Source organism: Cavia porcellus, unplaced genomic scaffold (genome assembly GCF_034190915.1).
Source record: "Cavia porcellus strain 051 isolate PalLab524CR breed Dunkin Hartley unplaced genomic scaffold, mCavPor4.1 scaffold_2, whole genome shotgun sequence".
In the NCBI taxonomy this organism is placed as follows: domain Eukaryota; kingdom Metazoa; phylum Chordata; class Mammalia; order Rodentia; family Caviidae; genus Cavia; species Cavia porcellus.
In genome coordinates this window covers 130,902,938-130,922,808 of record NW_026947485.1, presented here as the reverse complement: position 1 = coordinate 130,922,808, position 19,871 = coordinate 130,902,938, and the positions used below count along the sequence as shown (strand labels likewise).

At 39.4% G+C, this 19,871-nt stretch overlaps 1 protein-coding gene across 3 annotated transcripts in view; it reads left to right on the top strand.

Moving 5' to 3' along the window:
* The window catches only part of Ell2 (elongation factor for RNA polymerase II 2), a 67,829-nt gene that overhangs the window by 37,460 nt on the left and 10,498 nt on the right, over positions 1-19,871 (top strand). For 2 of the 3 annotated variants that reach the window (XM_003479437.5, XM_063245384.1), the window contains 6 exons: positions 128-249; positions 4,936-5,099; positions 12,157-12,416; positions 15,653-15,777; positions 15,945-16,032; positions 17,858-18,431. In XM_003479437.5, the coding sequence (XP_003479485.1) occupies positions 128-249; positions 4,936-5,099; positions 12,157-12,416; positions 15,653-15,777; positions 15,945-16,032; positions 17,858-18,431 (1,333 nt within the window). The remainder of the gene's footprint in view (positions 1-127; positions 250-4,935; positions 5,100-12,156; positions 12,417-15,652; positions 15,778-15,944; positions 16,033-17,857; positions 18,432-19,871) is intronic. The other variant, XM_063245385.1, reaches the window with a different exon arrangement.

Sequence of the window (19,871 nt, the reverse complement as noted above, 5' to 3'; positions counted from 1 at the left end):
CAGGTTCTGTATTTGGTCACTTAAATATCAAGGTTATAAAATAACTCACTTGTCAAACCAGTTTGTCATAAGATCTTCTGGGGCAGATTTGTAATTTGAGGTGTCTCTCTCTTTCCCCCTCTTTTAGCTTGTCAAAATTCCCAAACATGATCCCCTCAACGAAGTGCATACCTTTAACTTCTATTTGTCAAATGTGGGCAAAGACAACCCTCAGGGCAGCTTTGACTGCATCCAGCAGACTTTCTCCAGGTAAGTGCTTTGCAAGGTATGCCGAGGGCAAAGGTTTTACATAACAGTGTTTTAAAAAAAAAAAATCAAATAAATGTTAGTCATTCTGTAAATAGTTTATAGAGTTGCATTGCAGAGATCATTTATTTGAAAAACAGTAAGTATCTACTACTATATACTGGACATTATATTTGTCGCAAGGATATGAACACAAATATTCCGAAGTTCTTTTCAGGTAGGCAGTTATTAAGTGCAGAAGATATATTGTTTTAAAATAAGGAGTTGTTTCTTTTTTGTTTGGTTTAGTTTGGTTTTTTGAGATAAGGTCTTGCTACGCATTTCAGGCTGGCCTCAAATTCATGATGCTCCTCCTGCCTCAGCCTCCCAAATGCTGGGTTATAGGCGGGTACCACCACACCCAACAAGGAGTTTTTAATTTACATTTTTGAAGTTTTTTTTTTTATCATTCTTGGATTCATTTTAGAGGTTTTTGTTTTGTTGTGTTGTGTTTTTTGGAAAGGTTTTACTCTTTGCATTTAAATGAAGGTACTTAAGGCTTACATTCAAAGTTACCTTTGGATAAGAAAAAAATACACATCTTGCCCTTTTTCAGCTTCCCAGTTCAAGCCTTGTTTGAAGGTAGATTTTTAAAAATCTTATTTCACAGCAGGATGGAAATTAGATATTACATAGAGGTACAGCAGTCACTTTTTCTCCTTTAAAAGAAAGAGAGAAAGAAAGGGAGAAATGAAGACAAGAACATATACTCACACGGGTACCATGGAGCCCTGTCCACTGAGGTCCTCGGGAAACAGTCAGCCCTTTGCTTCCCTGTGCTTTGCTTTTGTTGTTTCTGACTGAAGAATGGGCCCTTGTAGGAAGTTTCTTTCTGCTCCTGGATAAGACAGGGCGAGTTGGGGGCTCTCACTTCCTCAGGGTACAATTTCCTGACATGGGCTCCAAGCTCTGAGGCCTGGCACCCGTCTGTGGCCCATCCCTGCAGCAGCTGACATGGAGCGGCCGCACTGTCCCTGGGAGAAAGCAGGGACGGAAGCTGTGATTCAGGCCAGAAGGGAGACAGGGCTAACAAAGTAAGGCACAGCACTGAAGGCATTCTAAAATTTTCTTCCTATTAATATGGCCAAGTACTTTTGTTTCTTTTTAACTTAATCCATAATTTCCCCTGCGTGTGTGTTAATTTTGCTTTCTATAAATTAGTTCCTATGAACACGTTTTTCATATGAATTGACTATATCGTGGATTGGAGAGCTTTTTCTTCATGGCAGTCCAATAGCCAGTGGCTACATGTGACTATTTACTGTGGAACTGATAAAAGTTAGATAACATTTTCAATTCCTTTGTTGATTCCCACTGGCCACATTTTACCATCCCAGAGCCACATGTGGCTGTCACAGTAGGCAGCACAGATGTACAACATTCCCAGCAAAAGCTCTGCCGTACAGCGCTGGAATAGATTGCAGGGTCACCAAGGGTAAGGACCCAAGATGAATGCCTTCACTTAACAGATGAGCTTAGTGAAGGAGCTCCCCTGGTCCCCAGGCCAGCTTTCCTACGGCTGCAGGGCACAGTGGTCTGATAGCAGGGCTTCAGCTGCAGTGCTGGTCTGTAGGTATTTTATTGTAATGGAACATTCTGACATCAGGTCGGAATTGAATCCCCTCATCAAATCCAGTCAGATCATCCTAAGTATTGTCCCTATTTAATACCTTGGGTATTGATTTCTACCCTGCTTATTTAGAGAGAGATTTAAAATCTGACCAAACTGTCCATAAAACAGCTAGAAAATAGAACCAGTTATTTGATAAAGTTGAGGCACAATTATTGCTATCCCTTCAGTATAATTCAAGATGTTTTATAATAGGCCGATAGTAAAATTTGCCACTTTCTAAGCAAATGTGCTCAAATTTTTACTCTCAGGCTAACAAGCAATTTTTCCATAATCTGGCTCCATCATTTCTATTCAGTTTAATTTTTATTTTTCCTCAGATTTGTCTCACCTGCAGTAAAACAAACTCTTCAGTATCAGGGGCTTTCTGATGGGCTTTTTCTAATCGTTTAGTTCCAGCCAAACTCAATGTTTAGTAAATACAAATTCAGCAAATTAGTAGGTTAACTAGTCTCTTTACCTACCTTTTGAACTTCATTTTTCTCATATATAAAATGGAGGAATTCTTACTGTCAAAATTACCTTTGAAAAAGATCCTAAATCTACCTACCCACAAGATTAGCAAAAATAATGGCCTACGGCATACAGAAATGCCCAGAGCCAGACCAGAGAATGATGAAAGGAACATTTTTAGACACATGTGCAAATCTTTTAGGTGACTGAGTTACTTTCAGTGCAACTCATTTGAGAAGAGAGGACATGAGAATTTTACCTAGAGAAAAGCTTTTGCCTGTAGGGACTAAAGCGCTGTGTTGTTTTCATGTAAGGATCTGTTTCTTGACCTCAAATTGTAGAAGCAGCAGTGTCATCATGATTGGTAGTAGGTTCTGCTTATCCCCCATATGAATTACGGAGAGGTGCTAAATACCAACCTCCTGCTGCTAGACCTTCACCGTACTGCAGTAATTTCCTCCCCTTTGCACTCTATCCCACTTTCTCTGAGGGTTAAACCTGCCTCCTGTCCTCTTCCACTGTTTCTCTTTCAGCATTCAGACATACTCAAGTCTGTCTCATTGAAAAACGAAATACACACTAAAACCACCCCTCAAGAACTTGGTTCTTAGCTCACAGTGTGGCCTCAAACCCCACCGTTCAGCTGACAGTGCTCCCCCACGGTGCTGTGAACTAAGTTCTGCTGCCCGTAAGTTCAGTGGATGCTCCTAGGTTCCATGCAGCTCTGTTGACCACACTGCTGCTCGCAGCACTCACTTCTGGTGGCACCTGTGACAGTACCTGTCTGCTTTGCCTCCTGCCTCTGTGTGGGTACCTTTTCCGTCCCATGGTCTTGCTTCTTTTCTTCCTGTTGTTTAAATATTGACTTCTTCACAGCTGATTCACTTCTAAGGCCCCTTCTCTCCTCATTCCTTCAAAGTCACCATCTCTAATGCTGACCTCAGGCCTTCTTTCTTCCAAGCCTGCCCCTTACTCACCCTTGTTTTTGTGCCTCCGTAAATGGTAGATCCACTTCGGTGCTTGATCTTTAATGCTTTTCTCTCTCCACCTGTGTCAACTCCTGCAACTCCTCTTTCCTCCTCTGGAGCCTCGTTCAGCCACTGTGTTGTGGTGCAGGCCGGCACTGCCTGCCCCAGCCCTTCAGTAGCCTGCTAACAGGTCTCCTGCCGTTCAGGCTTGCAACCCCTTCCTCTTCACCTGTTCTCCGTAAAGATTAGTCTTCCTGGAATAAAATGAAGGCTTTTTGTGTTTTCAGCCTCTTTTCTCTTTTCGGGGTGAAGTCTCAAATCCACACTATTAACCCTCAAACCCTTAGGTGATCTACTTCTCCTGTTTTCTTCATCCTCTTCTCTAATTGTGCTTTCCAGCTCACTCTGGCCAAACTGAAAAACTAACTCTCCTTGGGCCTGCCCTGGTTGGTTTTCCTCCTTCCTCTCCTTTGTTTAATCGTCTTTCTAATCAGTTAGCTATTAATTTCTCTGTGAAGTCCAAGTGAAGTACTCTAGGAATTGAGGGGAGTCCCCCTGTTTTCTGGCATTTGTTGCACTGTGTGAATTTCAGTTTGCTCCTCCTCACGCAACACGAAAAGAGCTCCGTGAAGGAAGAACCGTATATGTCTGGTCTTTGTCACAGGCTCTTCCTATCATATGACTTAGCGTGCAGTCCTGCCCAATAAATATTTATGGTGTAAGTGAACAGATTTTTTGTAAAGACTGCTACTAGAAAATTACAAAATTTTTTAGTTACCTTGATTTCTTTGGATCATAATAGAGTTACTTCCAATTCAGTTTGGAAATCAAGGACCAAAGCTGTAGGGTCTTAATCTACTTTTATATTCCACTTGGTTTTAAGCCTATAGTATTTTTTAAAACACCAGTTATGATTCTTCTAATATTAAGATGTTACTTTGAAACAAAACCATCTTCGAAGTCAATACTAAACTTCAATGACTGTTTCTGTTGAGTTTTCCCTTTAATTTCTGCAAGAATCACTTGCTCCATATTTGTTATACAGAGATTTAACAAAAGTAGTGACTATAAATTCTACAAATTTGGACTTTGGATCAATAATGTGCTAATGTTTATTAGTACTGTAGCCTTAAAACTAGTACCTTATTTTAAAAAAAATTCTGGTAAGCATGTTTCATACAGTCAGTTCTGAACCAGGCACACTGCTACCAACTAAAAGTAAACTGCTAAACATTTATTGTGTCAAACATTTCTCATCATGTTTCAATTTTAAAATATTTAATTGTTAAATGGAAGTGGAGTTACAGTGTCCACTGGAACTCTCATTTTCATCCTACTGATTGTTTTTTAAAAATTCATGGATTTGATCTCTTGAAAGCTCATTTTACCTATTATATTCAAAATATGAAAAAAAGTGGTTTACAATGAGTAAGAGGAGCTTAAATGTTTCAAGCAATCTACATTTAAAATTAGTTATTAGTTTAGGATCTTTAATTTATCTAGGTTTTTGATTTTAACATAATACAATTTTTTTTTTTGCTTGCCTTTACTGTACAAAATAAGGGTTATCTCTAACAAAGCCACTGTCTTACTTGACAGCTCTGGAGCCTCCCAGCTCAATTGCCTGGGATTTATACAAGATAAAATTACAGTGTGTGCAACAAACGACTCGTATCAGATGACACGAGAAAGAATGACCCAGGCAGAGGAGGAATCCCGCAACCGAAGCACAAAAGTTATCAAACCCGGTGGACCATATGTAGGTTTGTATAGATGTCTTTCTTCCTCTTGATGATTGATGGGAGTAATTCAAGCTCGCTGTAGGTAAATACCAGTAATGCTAACTTTGTAAGAACACAGAGATTAGTTTTCAGAGCATTTTGCATAATGTAGTCCCCCGAAAAAGTGACTTAGTCTTTTCAGACTGCGGTAGATTGAAAAACAGATCTGAAAGTTTTATGACGGCCCTTAGTCTTGACTCTTCTTTTGTCTATATATTATTATTTTATAGTACTGGAATCTGCTCACATTGTTCCTTGAGGTTGCAACCGTGGTACCGTTGTATTTTCTTTGGCATTGAATGATGTAATTTCCGTGATGGACAATATGGTTCTTGTTCTACACTTTCACAGAGCTGTTTTTACAGTAAAATATGTGAGTTGAATTTTGGAGAACATAGCCTTATTAAATGCAGATTTTATATTTTCTGAGGATCTTCACAAACAACACGGAAATTTTATTGCAAAAGTGTACAATGTGTTTATGGCAAAGCATCCCAGTAAAGCCTTAGGGTGATGACTCTTTGGTGCTACAATTATAATCTGCATCCTCATGTATCCATTAATTAAGAGTCCGCCCCACTCCCGTCATCTTTATCATCAGCTCACTCAAATATGCGCTGGATTGCAGGGAAGGAAGACCAGCCCAGCAAGATGAGTCTTCTTTATGAGCAGTGCCCTGGACAACTATGAGGAGTCACTTCATGGTGACTATTAACAGGAATAGAACAATCAAGAGTCAGGATGGGCTCTTTGAGGCCCTGGTCAGCTTCATAACAAGTCACTATAGTAAATGATTAAAGGATGTGCATTTGGAAACTTAAATGCTTACAAAAAGCCTCTTGAACAAGCAGATCCCTTAGTCAAGGTCTTTTGAGTTTTAGTGTAATTCTTCATCTGTATTTTCCCATTGCTGATCCAACTGCCTTACATTCAGCTTTGAGAAACTCAACCAGTGGCTTTAATAAGTATTTCTCTGGAACAAAGCCAGTGCTCCTGGGACTTGATGCTTAGCTTAGATACATTAAGTTTAGTTTAACAACAGTTCATGGCTTCCCCAGGTATCATGACTCCGGAGGCCCAGTTCCATGCCTAGTAAGTTACCAGCAGTGAGATTTTTTCCTTCTCTTTCCCATAGCATGAGATAACTTCCAAACTCCTTTCTTTCTTTCCCCTCATAAGTAAATTAGCTTTCTATGTTAGTAGGCTAAATCTCAAAATTATTTTTAAAATACTTGCTGTCTCCCATACTTACATTAGGTGCAAACTACAAATTAACTGTTCCTGTTAGGAAGTGTTTTAATCTGTACCATAATACGATTTTAGAAACAGTGGAACAGTTTGATATGTATGACAAAAGACTATAAAACTTAAACTATCGAAGTGATTTTTTCCCTTGCAGTATCACTAACTGAAAACTCAAGCCTGATACCAGAGTTTGAAAATCAGCACTGATTACTGAATCAGCACTTTTTCATCAAATGGTCCCTGAGTAGCCCATATATATATGTTTTATATATATATATATATATATATATATATATATATATATATAATGTTTTGTTTTGTTTTGTTTTGTTTTGTTTTGTTTTGTTTTGTTTTGATAGGGTCAGATGCAGTTCAACAAATTTACCAATACCTAAAATTCTACATGCTGTACACTTTCTAGTGGTATAGAAATTCTAGAATTTGCAAGATGTCTTATAGGCATGATATATATGAATTTTGACAGTAGACACAGAAAACTTGAGTTTTTCAAAGTTTAAGTCTGAACCAAATTCCATCTCCGCCCTTCTGAGGACTGTCCTGCCCCCAGAGCCCTGAGTGCTATTTGCCAGCCAGTTGGCCTGTATAGCCTCCTCGTCTGTTTTGTCCTCCCTCACCTGCCCCCTCACTGTCATAGTGCTGCTCTTCTCTGAGTTTAAATCTTACCATTAACTTTAGCCTTTTATCCTCTGGGGAATGTAAGTCCAGCTCCTTTTAACTTTTCTTAATATGACAAAGTCCCAACCCTTTAATTATTTTTATTGTTCACTTCTGACTGCCTCCAATTCTTCACCTATGTTCAAACTGGACAGCCTAACTCCAATAAAAGTCTAGTCAATTCTGAGGACTAATATCCTGATTGGAATTTCTGTTGTTCTGTTTTTTCACTATACTTTGTTATGTCACATTTGATTTGATCTTTTTCTTCTAAGCTTATCCACTGCCAGACCCTTGCCACATATTTCTTTCCTACTAGCCAGATAATTTTTATCTTCTTGCTTTTTTCAGTATCGGAGAGCTGTCTGGTTCATTCAGTTCTTTTCAGTGTTAGTCAGGCCCCATTTAACACTGTTTTCCAGCACTTCCTGAGTCCTTGTATACGAGGCGTGGTTGGCACGTTACGTGTACTCATCTGAATGCAGTCTGTGAAGTCGGTTGTGGACATGTCTCCATTTTATGTATCAAGTCCTTGAACCTGCAAAATAGCAAATGCTGTGGGCCTGGCCTCAGGAACGTGTTGTGTTCTCTTCCTGAAACTGCAGGAGATCATCCTTTCGTTCATAATTGACTATACCATACACATATACCAGACCTCACTGGTACCAGCCTGGGTACCTGCTGAACAAGGCTTCTTTCAACAGATTCAGCCTGGGTGAAGGCAGAGGTTACTGATGCTGTGGTGACCTGGTGTGGGCACCAGCCCGGCTTAAGAGCCGACAGTTTTGCTAGGGTCTTAGAGGTCAAAGGGAATAGGGACTTTTGGTTCCCTCTTGTGGGCTGGGAAAAGTCAAATCTCTCACCTAGGCAGGAGCCAGAGAGAACATTACCTAGGAATAGTACTCTCATTTCTCGTTTCACCTCTGGCTATGACACTTATATGTCAGTGGTAAACATTACCAAGTTGTTCCAACTCCTCTTTGATTAAGAAAAATCCTGGTTCCCCAGCATTTAGACTACTCATTGGCTACTAAAGTATAGAATTTTATTGTATTGCAAATCCTTATGTTTATTAAAATTTATCTAATGAATGAACCTAATATATAAAATTCTGTTTCCAGTTTTCCCAGCTTCTACCCTGGTCTCCTTATTTTTGATGGGTTAGCACGTACCAGCATAATTTTTTCCAGTAGTAAAGGAGGAAGATTTGAAGTAGACCATATCTAAAGCCCTTTGTAGTTTAACATTTTGTGTCTGTTAGGTATATCTATACATTTTCGAAAGGTGATCACAAATGCCAGGTGGTAGAAATAGATACCTTCACAGTGGATCATGTGTTTAATCAGAGAAGAGACCACATTGTTGTCATGATTCTGCTGTTTCTAGTTGTGTTTTATAAACCTAACTAACTTGCTTTGTTTTTTTTATTTTATGAATAAATCAAAATTTCACAACAGTAATAATAATAATAGAATATGCTGGGTGTGGTGGTGCATGCCTGCAATCCTAGTACTTGGGAGTCTGAGGCAGAAGGAGTGTTGCAAGTTCAAGATCAGCCTGGGCTACAAAGTGAGCCCAAGGCCACCTTGAGATCCTGTCTCAAAAAGCCAAAATCAATTAATTAATAGGATAGCAATAATTAATATACTGTGTATCATTAGCTTCAAAGTACTTACTTACAGTAAAAGACATAGACAAAATAGATTCTCTCTTGCAAAGAAGAAGCAAGCATATTAGCACAAAACTTTCTTTTCAGTGAGCTAAGAGAAACAAGTGTGTCACCAGGGCGTCCGGTCAGGTTCTGCAGAAGAGAAAAGCTGCAGCAGACGATGCAGTCCTCTGCCTCTCTGATGGACTGCCCCAGTGGCTGGGAAATCTGCCTTTCAGATTGTTCCCTCAGAGCCACTGGCCTGAGGGCCGAGTGCTTTGACCAGCCCGTGTGAAAGGAGGAGCTGGAAGTCGACTCCTTGTTATGAAACAGTGCCACCGACGCAGCCTCAGACTGCCCAGGCCTGTTGGTACCACTGCTGCTGCTGCTAATGATGAAGGAGCCCGGGGAATTGATTAGCAGTTGAGTCTGGGAAGAAAATTAGGTTCTCCCATGGGCTTTATTAAAAGGGCTTTTCTGAGGCAAATATTAAAAATAAAAATAAAACCATTCTGCCTCCTTTGAACCTGACATTTTCCTGCTTTACCTTTTCCTTTCCTTAGCGTTTCTAGCCTGTAAATCTTTACATCCCTAATATTTTTGTCATCTACAGTTTGTCTTTTCTTAAAGCCAAGGCCTCCCTGGTTGAATAAGCACAAAAAAGGGTGAGGAGTTCATGAGCAGGTAATCTTTGAGTATAATTCAGTAGTTCCTAGGGGTTGGATTGTTCTTTGAAGAATCTGACAAAAATGAGTTGCACCATAACTGGCTGTGTAAAAGGACAATTAGGAAAAAGGTGAAGTGAGTCTGCTGAGGGTGGAGCATTCCGAGGGAGATCGCATCCTGGCTCCAGGCTTCAGGTGAGACTCCAATTCTGTCCTCCCCGGAGCTGACTAATTTTTTTTAATCAAATATACACATTGTCCTCCTACAGACAGTTAGCCTCCTTTTTTTTTTTTCTTTTTTTCTTTTTTTCTTTTTTTCTTTTTTTATTGTTGGTTGCTCCTTGGGGTTGGAGGATGGTAAACTCAGAGGGCAGGGCCCTTCTGAGACCCAGGCTCGCAGGAGAGCAGGCAACAGTTCTGTCGCTTTCTGTTTTTATTTGTGTTTGCTTTGTTGACCCGGATTCATTCTAAATAGCCAGTCAGCTTGGTCTGGAAAAGAGTGAGTTAAATAGTTTTCTCTTCTGCAAGACTTGGCAAGTGTGGAATTTATGGCATTTCCTAACTTTTTATGAACATAACCCTGTTTTTTTTTTTTTTCCACAATTTCTATTAAATTTTCAAAGAATCTAATATTAACACTCTGATAACTGAGAAATGGTAGGTTGCTTTTCACTTTGGTGATGAATGCCTAAAATCCCATCTGCTTGGGAGACTGAGGCAAAAGAATCCTAAGTTTGAGGCCAGCCTGGCAACTTAGCAAGACTGTCTCAAGATAATTTTTTTTTTTAAGGACTGAGAGTAAAAGAGAAAAGAAGAAAAAGAAAAATTGGGCTGGGGATATATCTTGTAGTTCCAGGATTCAATAACCAGCATCACAGAAAAGGGAAAAAACAACCACCTTGGGGATTTCAGTGTGTCCTCTGGCTCCTGCATTCAGGCACTGTGGACAAATCTGCTTATTTGCTGTCTCACTGTCATTCACTTAGTCATCAAATACCCATTCAGATTCAGCTGGTGGAGTAAGCAGCCACTGCCCTGTCCTTATAGAGCCCATAGTCTCACAAGCAGCAAGAAGCAGAAAGTTAAGGATTCGTCCACAGAATCATCCCCACAAAGAAGTGCATGTGAGAAGGTTGGGGTCTCTTAACCCCAGAACCTCCCATACACGAAGCGAGCACTGTACGTCTGCACAGAGCCCACTGAAAGCCTCAGACCTCTTCACTGAGGTGAAGACAGTGTTCACCTTTTCCAATGACCATGAGCCTTAGTGACGTAATGTGTGTGACCCTCTTAGTTCAGTGGCTCCCCACACAATTGGTGCATAATAAATATTAGCTCCCTTCCCATCATTGATCTAGCTGTCTCTAAGTCATGAAGAACACAAACCTGACCTGTCTGTCTCTAAAACCAAGTAATTTAATTGAATAGTTTTGCTTGTGAGACAGTGTCCACTTAGTATTGAGTTCCTTTTCTGTACTGTGGTTTGATCTGATCATTGTAATCAGTTACATATAAATAGTAAAGAAACAAACCAGCTGGTAAAAGTTTCCTAAGAATATTCAGTTTTTCTCTTAAAGTAGGATGATGTTCCAAAACAAATAAACAAACAAACAAAACAGGGCCAGGAAACCCAGAATGGACACAGTTAGTGTTCAGGAAAGCTCTGCCGTGGTGAGCTGATTCATAGCTCATGGAAGTTGCTTTTAGATACCTATTGTTCCTTGTTGTTAGTCCTGTTCTTAAAGTAATCACCCCACATCACATGTCACTGCCAATTATTCCCCCACTGTAACCACAGAGCATGGAGCTGGGCTTCATGTTTACTAAATGAACTAAAACAGTCTAACCAGAAATCATAAAATGAAGGTGTTGCAAATTTCATGTTCCTTCTTCTTCTTCCTTCAGAGGGGATGGGTACAGGGGGTTTCAGGCACCAGCTTCTCACACACACACACACACACACACACACACGAGTGTCCAGGTCACTGCAGCCCACAAAAATTCTCCAGAAGTAGACACTTGCCAAGTGTCAGTGCTCAGTCCAAGCAGAAAATGAATCACCTTCATGAATGGTACCAGCCCATGCACAAATGGTGTAAAGGCCTCCTTTGTACCATTTTCCATTCCTCCAACTCATCTATGTAATCCAGCTCCACAGAGGAGAGATCTGTTCGGTCCTCTGAGATTGTTTTGTTTGTTGGCTGGTTGGTTGCTTGTTTGGTTGGTTGGTTTTGTTTCTCGACTCCTAAAATTTGCTTCAGGAAACAGGAAAAGAAATAATTCTAGTTAGTATTTATAGATTTTCCTGCTTACAGCTTCTGAATCTGAAATTAATAAACTAAAATCCTAGGTTTGCCAAGAGTGGGGTCTGAAGAGGTTCTTACATTTCACCATGTTCACTGTATTCATATCTGCTTTTCAGAAATGCAGATGTAAGTTCTGTAAATAGCACAGGTGAGCATGGGAATCACTTTATTTCCATTTAACATCGAATAACCTGCAGACTAAAGGTTTCTAGTCTATTACAGTTTGTGTCACTAATTACTATCCATGCATAGTCAAGTGGCCAAAATCCATCTATAATACCTATTTATTCCAAGAAACGAGCCCATCAAAAATTCCTAATTCATATTGGAAGCCATCTGTTTAGAATGCTTTGTTTGTATGTCTTTTTAAAGAAAAAGAATTGAAATACAGTGTACTTTATTCCTCCAGAATTGAAGAGTTACCTAAATCACAGTTGTGGAAATTGGGAGGCTTTTGTAACCTTCAAATGCATAACTCTGTCATTTCCACTGGACTGTAGGGAAAAGAGTGCAGATTCGGAAAGCACCTCAAGCTGTCGCTGACGCAGTGCCTGAAAGGAAAAGGTCCACCCCCATGAACCCTGCAAACACAATTCGAAAGGCACATGGCAGCAGCAGTGTTTCTCAGCGGCCATACAGGGACAGAGTGATTCACTTACTGGCCCTCAAGGCCTACAAGAAACCCGAGCTGCTGGCCCGACTGCAGAAAGACGGAGTCAATCAGAAAGACAAGAACTCCCTGGGAGCCATTCTGCAACAGGTGAGGGCCCAGCTCCTTCTGCTTACCCCTCTCCCTGAGAGTTCACTTAGTGGCATTCTTGCTGTCATGAGTACTATTGAGACAGAGACATTTCAGGGTCGTTTTCAGTTGTATATGAAAACAACTCTTGATGATTAAATTAAATCAACTTTTTATGCATTTAATTAAAAACTAGTTAAAATGTAGGTGATGTCTTTATATGGGTCAAACTAATTTTGCCTTAAAATTCCACTAAAAAGTAAGGAAGAAGTTTGTATTGTCTGTTTTTAGTCTTGAGTCACCTAAACTAACTTTATTTTTCATTGGTTTATGTAAAGCTGTGCGATGTATTCTGTTGGTCTCCAGTTGGTATAGGCCGGAATATTGTTGCCTAATTAGTAGCATCATTCATGCTGCTCGTTACCCTTACTTCCGTGCCTTTTTCCTGCCTCTTGGTGCACCAAGATGGGTCGTTTGCTGTATTAAAGGACACAAATGTGCAAAGTGTGAGCTGTCATTAGTCACCTTAAAGTCATAAGCTTACATATAGAAGTAGGCCATTGCTTTTAATAAAGTCAGGATTTGTCACAGTGTGAATTAGTATACTTTTTCATACCAACTCAGGTCAGAAATGTCAGTTAACATTCAGATCCACCAGAGTGGTCCATCTTTATCTTTCTTTTTCTAGAGCAGTAACATTTCAAAATTATTCTTAAATTCCATTGTTTAAAAAACACCTATAAATTGTCATCTGTCGTTCAAAGAATAACATTTTAACAGCCTAATTCTCATTATTTGTTATATTAAAGCATAATATAAAATGTCATGAAATCCAGTTTAGGATTAACAAATCTCTTAGACACTTTGGTCAGTAGCAAGGATTTTTATTAAATCCATTGAACACTTTTTGGAAGCAGTCTAAATTCGTAGGTCACGTAGCATTTTTAAGAGACCAAAATGGAAGGATGACAGAAAAAAACGGGGGTAAAGGAGTGTTTTCAGTCTTTACCATAAAATATTTGGTAGCTGCATCTTTAGAAATCTTGTGAATTACCCTCTGATTTGAAGATGGGGAAGGCATGATGATGACAGAGATGGTTCTCAAAGAGGCTCCTGCTGACAGATGACGGTAGCTTCATGATCGTTTATCTGTGTACAGACAGACATCTAAAACTGTAAACATGCTTGACCCTGAGCAAGTGAGAAATAAGTCGTTAAAGTACGGGTCGCTCAGTAGAGTCTAGAGTGTAGTCTCGTCCTGGATACATGTTAGAATACCCCAGAGAGCTTTTTGAAAAATGGCAATGCCGGAACTCCACCCCAGACCAACTAAATCCAAGGGTCTGAAAATAGACCCTGGGGACCAATATTGTGTAAAGCCGTTGAGTAATTTCTAATGTGTAATATGGGCTGAAAACCACCGGCCTAGTGAAAATACACTTATAAGCACTAATAACATCTATTATTTGTGGGGCATGGTTACATTGATAATCTCACTTAATCCTCTCAAGGAAGATAATTACAGCATATTCAGAATTTGGACTTAAATCAAAACATTCCCTTAGCACACATCTAACAGCCTACATCCAATAACTTGTGCTCCAGTGAAAGTGACCAAATCAGCCATGAAAGGGAAAAAACCAAGTATAGCAAAAAAGTACAAATCATTCAAAAATTGGTAGTTCTATCCAATACAAACTAGTTGGCCAACAAGTACCTAAAGTGCTAAGTCCTGCCTTGTACAGCCAACAGATATATTTGCTGATTTGTTGTTTATATACTAGTTTTCAGCACTGTTAATTTATCAAAATAATAGGTTTTTTAAGTAACTTAAGATGTTCACTGCTTTCCCCTCTGGCACAGGGTCTTGCTGTGTTGCTCAGGCAGGACTTAAGCTACTGGGATTAAGCAGTCCTCTTGCTTCAGCCTTCCCAAGTGTCTGCATTAATGGTGTGTAGTACTATGCTCAGCAAAAATGAGCATTGTAAATAAAAGGGCATTGCCCTATTTTAGATTAACAAAACAGGAAAAAAATTACTTGGAAAATTAATTTTTGGATTACTTTCTTCTTGTAATTTCTCTGTATCAGTTCAGTGGAGTATCTATAGATAGATGAACATACTACCATTATCTTAGACAGAGTAAAAGCAACAGGCAGAAGAAAAGCACTGAGCATTCTGCAGTATGGAACCAGGAGGCAGAGTATCCACATGTGTCGGGGGTATTTGAAATTTGAAAAACTGCTCTATTTATTCCACTTAAAAAAGTTTGTTGGTGGCTTATATTTTTACTGGCAAATTTAAATTTTGAAATCAGCCTGTTTTCTACTTTATAACAACTTCAGTATTAGATTAGTATTGCGCTGGGCTATGAGAGAAGTATGAATTATTATATACTTTATAATATTTTTTCAAAACAGAAGTCAAGTTATTTAAAAGGCCATTCCTAATCTAAATGTCAGACAGAAATATCTTTTTCCTAAACTTAAAAATTACTTTTGGTTTAGCACCTAAAGCCATGCATTTGTGTAGTTAATGGATTAGAGACCTCAACACTCTGTGATTTGTATTTAAAGGATAGAAAGAGATTACACTTGGGAATAAACCATCTGGCTAATAACAGTTATGTGGGTTTTTGGTTTTTGTTTTGTTTTGTTTTTTAAGTTTATGTTTTCATTTGTTAGTTTTGGGGAATTTCAAGGACTTCTAATAAGTGGTTCTTCAGGAGAGCTATCAGACACAAACAGCAAACCTGAACTTGGTTGCCCCAAAGAAAATGACAGGAGGTTTCTAGAATTGACGCTATTTATAAAGACAGTTTCTCTTGACAGCTAAAAGGAAAGTTTATAACTCAGCATTTATTTTCTACTTGATACACATGATCAGGACTTTTCCCTGTGACTCAGAAGTAATGGAGGTAATGACAAGAAGTAAATAGTGATTGTGCTAATTAACTGCTTTGGATCCCTTTGATTAGAAAAACTGATTTTTTAAAAATTCCCTCCATTATTTTTTTCTAGTGTGGGTTTATTTTTGATTGGAAATTTTGCAAATGAAATGGTCCTCCAAGGAAAAATACTTTCTCTATTTTGTTAGCATCCCAAAATGAAGTCCAATGGCATTCATTAGGATCTGGTATGTATAAAATTAGCAGTCACTGTAAGGCCAATGTCTGTAATTACGTTCATTGTAAATCCTAATGGCCCCTGTTTAAAACAGCAAAAACATCTGTCATTCTGTATTTATACCACGTGCCAGGTAGCCAACCTGAATCCTAAGGACCTGTCCTATACGCTAAAGGATTTCGTGTTCAAGGAGATTCAGCGGGACTGGCCGGGATACAGCGAAGCAGACAGGCGAGCTCTGGAGTCAGTGCTCAGTAGGTATGTTCTTTTGTGCCATTTTTTCTTTAAAGATGATGTGAATAAGTAATTGTTTTAATCACTGTTACTTTACTGTTGACATGGGAAAGAAGTAGTAAGGGTGAGCTTTCTATCATGCACGTTTGAAAGTTCTCTTTATTTATCTGGAACATGTGTGTCTTTTACAGAAAACTAAATCCATCTCAGAATTCTGCTGGCACCAGCCGTTCAGAATCTCCTGTATGTTCTAGTAGAGATGCTGCCTCCTCTCCTCAGGTATATAATGAAGTTATAAAGCCATACTGCTTGTCAGAGTACCTAATGCATACCTTGCTCTTTTTCCTTGAGACAGGGTCTCACTGTATAGCCCAAGCTAACCTCAAATTCCACGTAGCTGAGGCACACCTCAAACTTGCAATCCTCTTGACTCTGCTTCCTGAGTACTGAGACCACAGGCGTGTGCTACCACACCGAGCTTGCTTTCCATTTTTAAAGTCTATGTTTTGCTAATAAGATTTACTGCTTCTCAGTTTGGTCATTAACTAGACAGCTTGTCCAGTTGCATCCAATTCGTAGATTAATCTGAGAATTTTATCTAAAACATGTTCTAATAAAATGTTCTTAGGGGAAAATGTGTTTGCAATAAGCAAATAAACAACAAGTGCCCTTTCCAGTGGGATCTGAACCAGGATACTCCTAATCAGACTTCCAGTTTAGTTTCCCCACAAGAGCCATCCTTCCTAGAAAACATGGGGTGCTCCCCAGCAGTGCTGGAGTTTGAGCATACTGGGTCAGGCGGTGCAGCGCTGCCTGAAAGAGTGATAGAGTTTCAGTGTCCTGAGTGCTTTGCACAGACCACGGGAACGACCTTGTCTCCTGTCGCACTCTCTGTCCCTGAACCCTATCCCTAAGAAATAGGGAACAGCAGACAGAGTGTGGAGAACAGTAAGCGTGTCCAACGCAAAGGGCATACTAGGATGTGTTAGAAACCTACCACACAGGATGTGGAAGTGGGGGTGTTCTGTCCTTGCATGTGCATTGTCTGGGGAAGCCTCACCTTAGATGCCAAGCTCCTGCTTCTCTGATCAAAGTACAGAGCAGGTGGGGCTGGGGATTTAGCTCAGCGGCATCAGCGCCTGCCTTGCAAGCAGGCAGTTGTAAGTTCCATCCCTGGTACCGATTAAAAAAAAAGGAAAAAGAAAAAAAAAAAAAAAGTACAGAGCAGGTGCCAAATAAATGGTGCTAAATTAAAAACAGAATAAACTAATGGATTTATTATTTTCTTTCAACCTCAAATATAAGCCACAGTAGTCCATTTACACATAAATATGGACTTATATTTTATACTTTGGGGTATCTGCTCCCCTTTCAACTTAAATACTATTGATATTATTAAACTGAGCTGATATTTTCAAGGTTCTTTTTATAAAGGGTTTCTACATTTCTTTAGTGGACCAGATATAAATACTTGTTATAATATGGTGAAGAGATATCTAAGAATTAAAAAAAAAATTGCAACCGCATTTCAGCAATGATAGGGATAGAGAAATTGCTCTGAAAAGTTTGACTTCCCATTCAAGACAGCTGAAATGAAAAACAGCAGCTCAAATACTCATACCTGGAGCATTTCAGCACATCAGACATTAAGTGGACATCGGCGTGCTGCCTCCTGCCTAGCCTTATAGATCTGCCAGCCTCAGGCACCGGTTACTTCCCCTCCCCTTTAATAGGATTCGGCCAGCAGCAGCCAGCACTGCAGATGCTGCCTGTGTGTAGTACCCTCCTGAGTGGTCATCCACAGAGATTGCATAAATGCTTATGTTCTTAGGATGAGACTGAGTGACCGGGAAACACTGAATAAACCCTCCAAAGAGATGTATACTTGCCAGACTTTGCTTTTGACATTAGACATGAAAATTTATTCTACTTGTGGTTTCATTGTGTTGCTTTGATTTGGGGTCATTGTAGAGTTTTGTTTTTGCTTAAGCTTGGAGAAAGGTTAGTTATGAGTAAGGTTGCTCAATTGTTTAACCAATCACACATTTATTGAATTTACTGAATTTTGGTACAAGCTGGATCTTTTTTTTTTTTTCCCTCTCAGAAACGGCCTTTAGAATCAGATTTTATTGATCCTTTAATGAATAAAAAAGCTCGAATATCTCACCTGACAAGTAGAGTACCACCAACATTAAATGGTCATGTGAACCCCACCAGTGAAAAGTCCGCCGCCAGCCTCCCGCCGCTTCCCGCAGCCGCTGCCATCCCCAGCCCCCCGCCGCTGCCTTCCACCCACCTGCCTGTTTCCAACCCACCACCGCAGACTGTGCACTCTAACTCCAACTCCCCTAGCACGCCCGAAGGCCGGGGAACTCAAGACCTGCCTGTTGACAGTTTTAGTCAGAACGGTAGCATCTATGAGGACCAGCAAGACAAATATACCTCTAGGACTTCTGTGGAAACCTTATCCCCTGGTTCAGTTCTACTCAAGTGTCCAAAGCCTATGGAAGAAAACCATTCAATGTCTCACAAAAAGTCCAAAAAGAAGTCTAAAAAACACAAGGAAAAGGACCAAATAAAAAAGCATGATATTGAGACTATTGAAGAGAAGGAAGAAGACATTCAAGAAGAAGAGGAAATTGCCAAGCTGAATAATTCCAGTCTGAATTCCAGTGAAGGTACTGTAAAAAAAAACTGACTTCTTGTGTTAATGGAACTCGAGGTGCAAAATGTCGTGAATTTGACATTATTCTGCTTAGAATTAATAATTTTTTTTAAGGTCTGGGGATTTAGCTCAGCAGCACCAGCACCAGGCATAAGGTCATGAGATCCCCGAATGTTTTAAATAAATAACATTCTGTAAGCAAATGACTTTCTGTTTAACTATTAGTATTATACTCTTGAGCAGAACTTACCTTCGTTCTACTGCTGTGTTTTGTCTCTTTTTAGCCAAATAAAGATTTCTCTATTTGTTAATAAGATAATGACATTTGAAAATGACCTTATATCCTCCCAGAGATTCCCTTTTAGAAGTGGACTTTGATGCTCTTTTCCTTACTTGTTAAGATCTTGTGGACTTCAGTATGAATGTGATATGCCAATTCTTGAACTGATTTCACCAGACATAATTAACAGTAGAAATATTCCTTCCTTTCTTAAAGAAACAGTGTCACCCTTACCTTAATTAATATTAGCATAAGGAAATGTCAACTTCTTTATAAAATACGCAAGATAAAATTACATTTGCAGAGATATAGCATCATCTTCATTTGCAGTGAAAACAATTCACCTTTTGCAAAATTGTGGGCTATTATTAGCCTGATCAAGCTTAAAGGTTTTTTGTTTTGGTTTCTTAATTTTTAGTAAATCAGCATAATTGTGATTAAAATTTATACTTCAGGCTTTTGGAAAATTAACCACATCAGGCTTTAAGAGAAAGCTTAGAGGCCAGCTATCTAAAGACTCAAAATAATACTTTAATGACTCTAAACAAAAGCTAATCTGCAGGAAGACTGCTTACCTGCAGTGTATTGATGTTTAAAATCTAATGGCAAACTTAGGTTTTCCTTATTTAACAACAACAGACTCCTCTAAAATATAATGTCTCATGTTCCAGGAAATAGAAGATCTAAGTCCGTCAGTTAGCACTGCAGCCAGTCTTAAACTCAGGACAGCTAAGGCAAAATCCCCCAGGAAACATTAAGAAGGTTACTTAATGAGTAGCGTTTTAATTACAGTTTGAAAGAGTGTTGACTTTCTGTGTTTTGTCCATAACACTGAAAACCGTAACCCCTACTTTTAATCACCATTTTTGCTCTGTGAGAGGAGCTCTGATTTTTTCAGTGGTGCTTGCAAGGGAGTTGTAGAATACTATACTACAGTGCCTTTGTTGCCCTAGGTTGGATATGTTGCATGTCAAAGCATATCTGTTGAAATATTTAGACCAGTGAAATACTATATAATGGCCTGAGAAGTAAGAGTAAGCTTTCCCCACCCCCCAACACTCCGATGGTTGAATTTGTCAAGTCAGGAAAAGCCACAAAGAAGTAAAACTCTGTGTTCAGTATTAATCAGCCAGGCTCCTGGGCACACTCCACTGTCCACGTTTCCCACCTCAG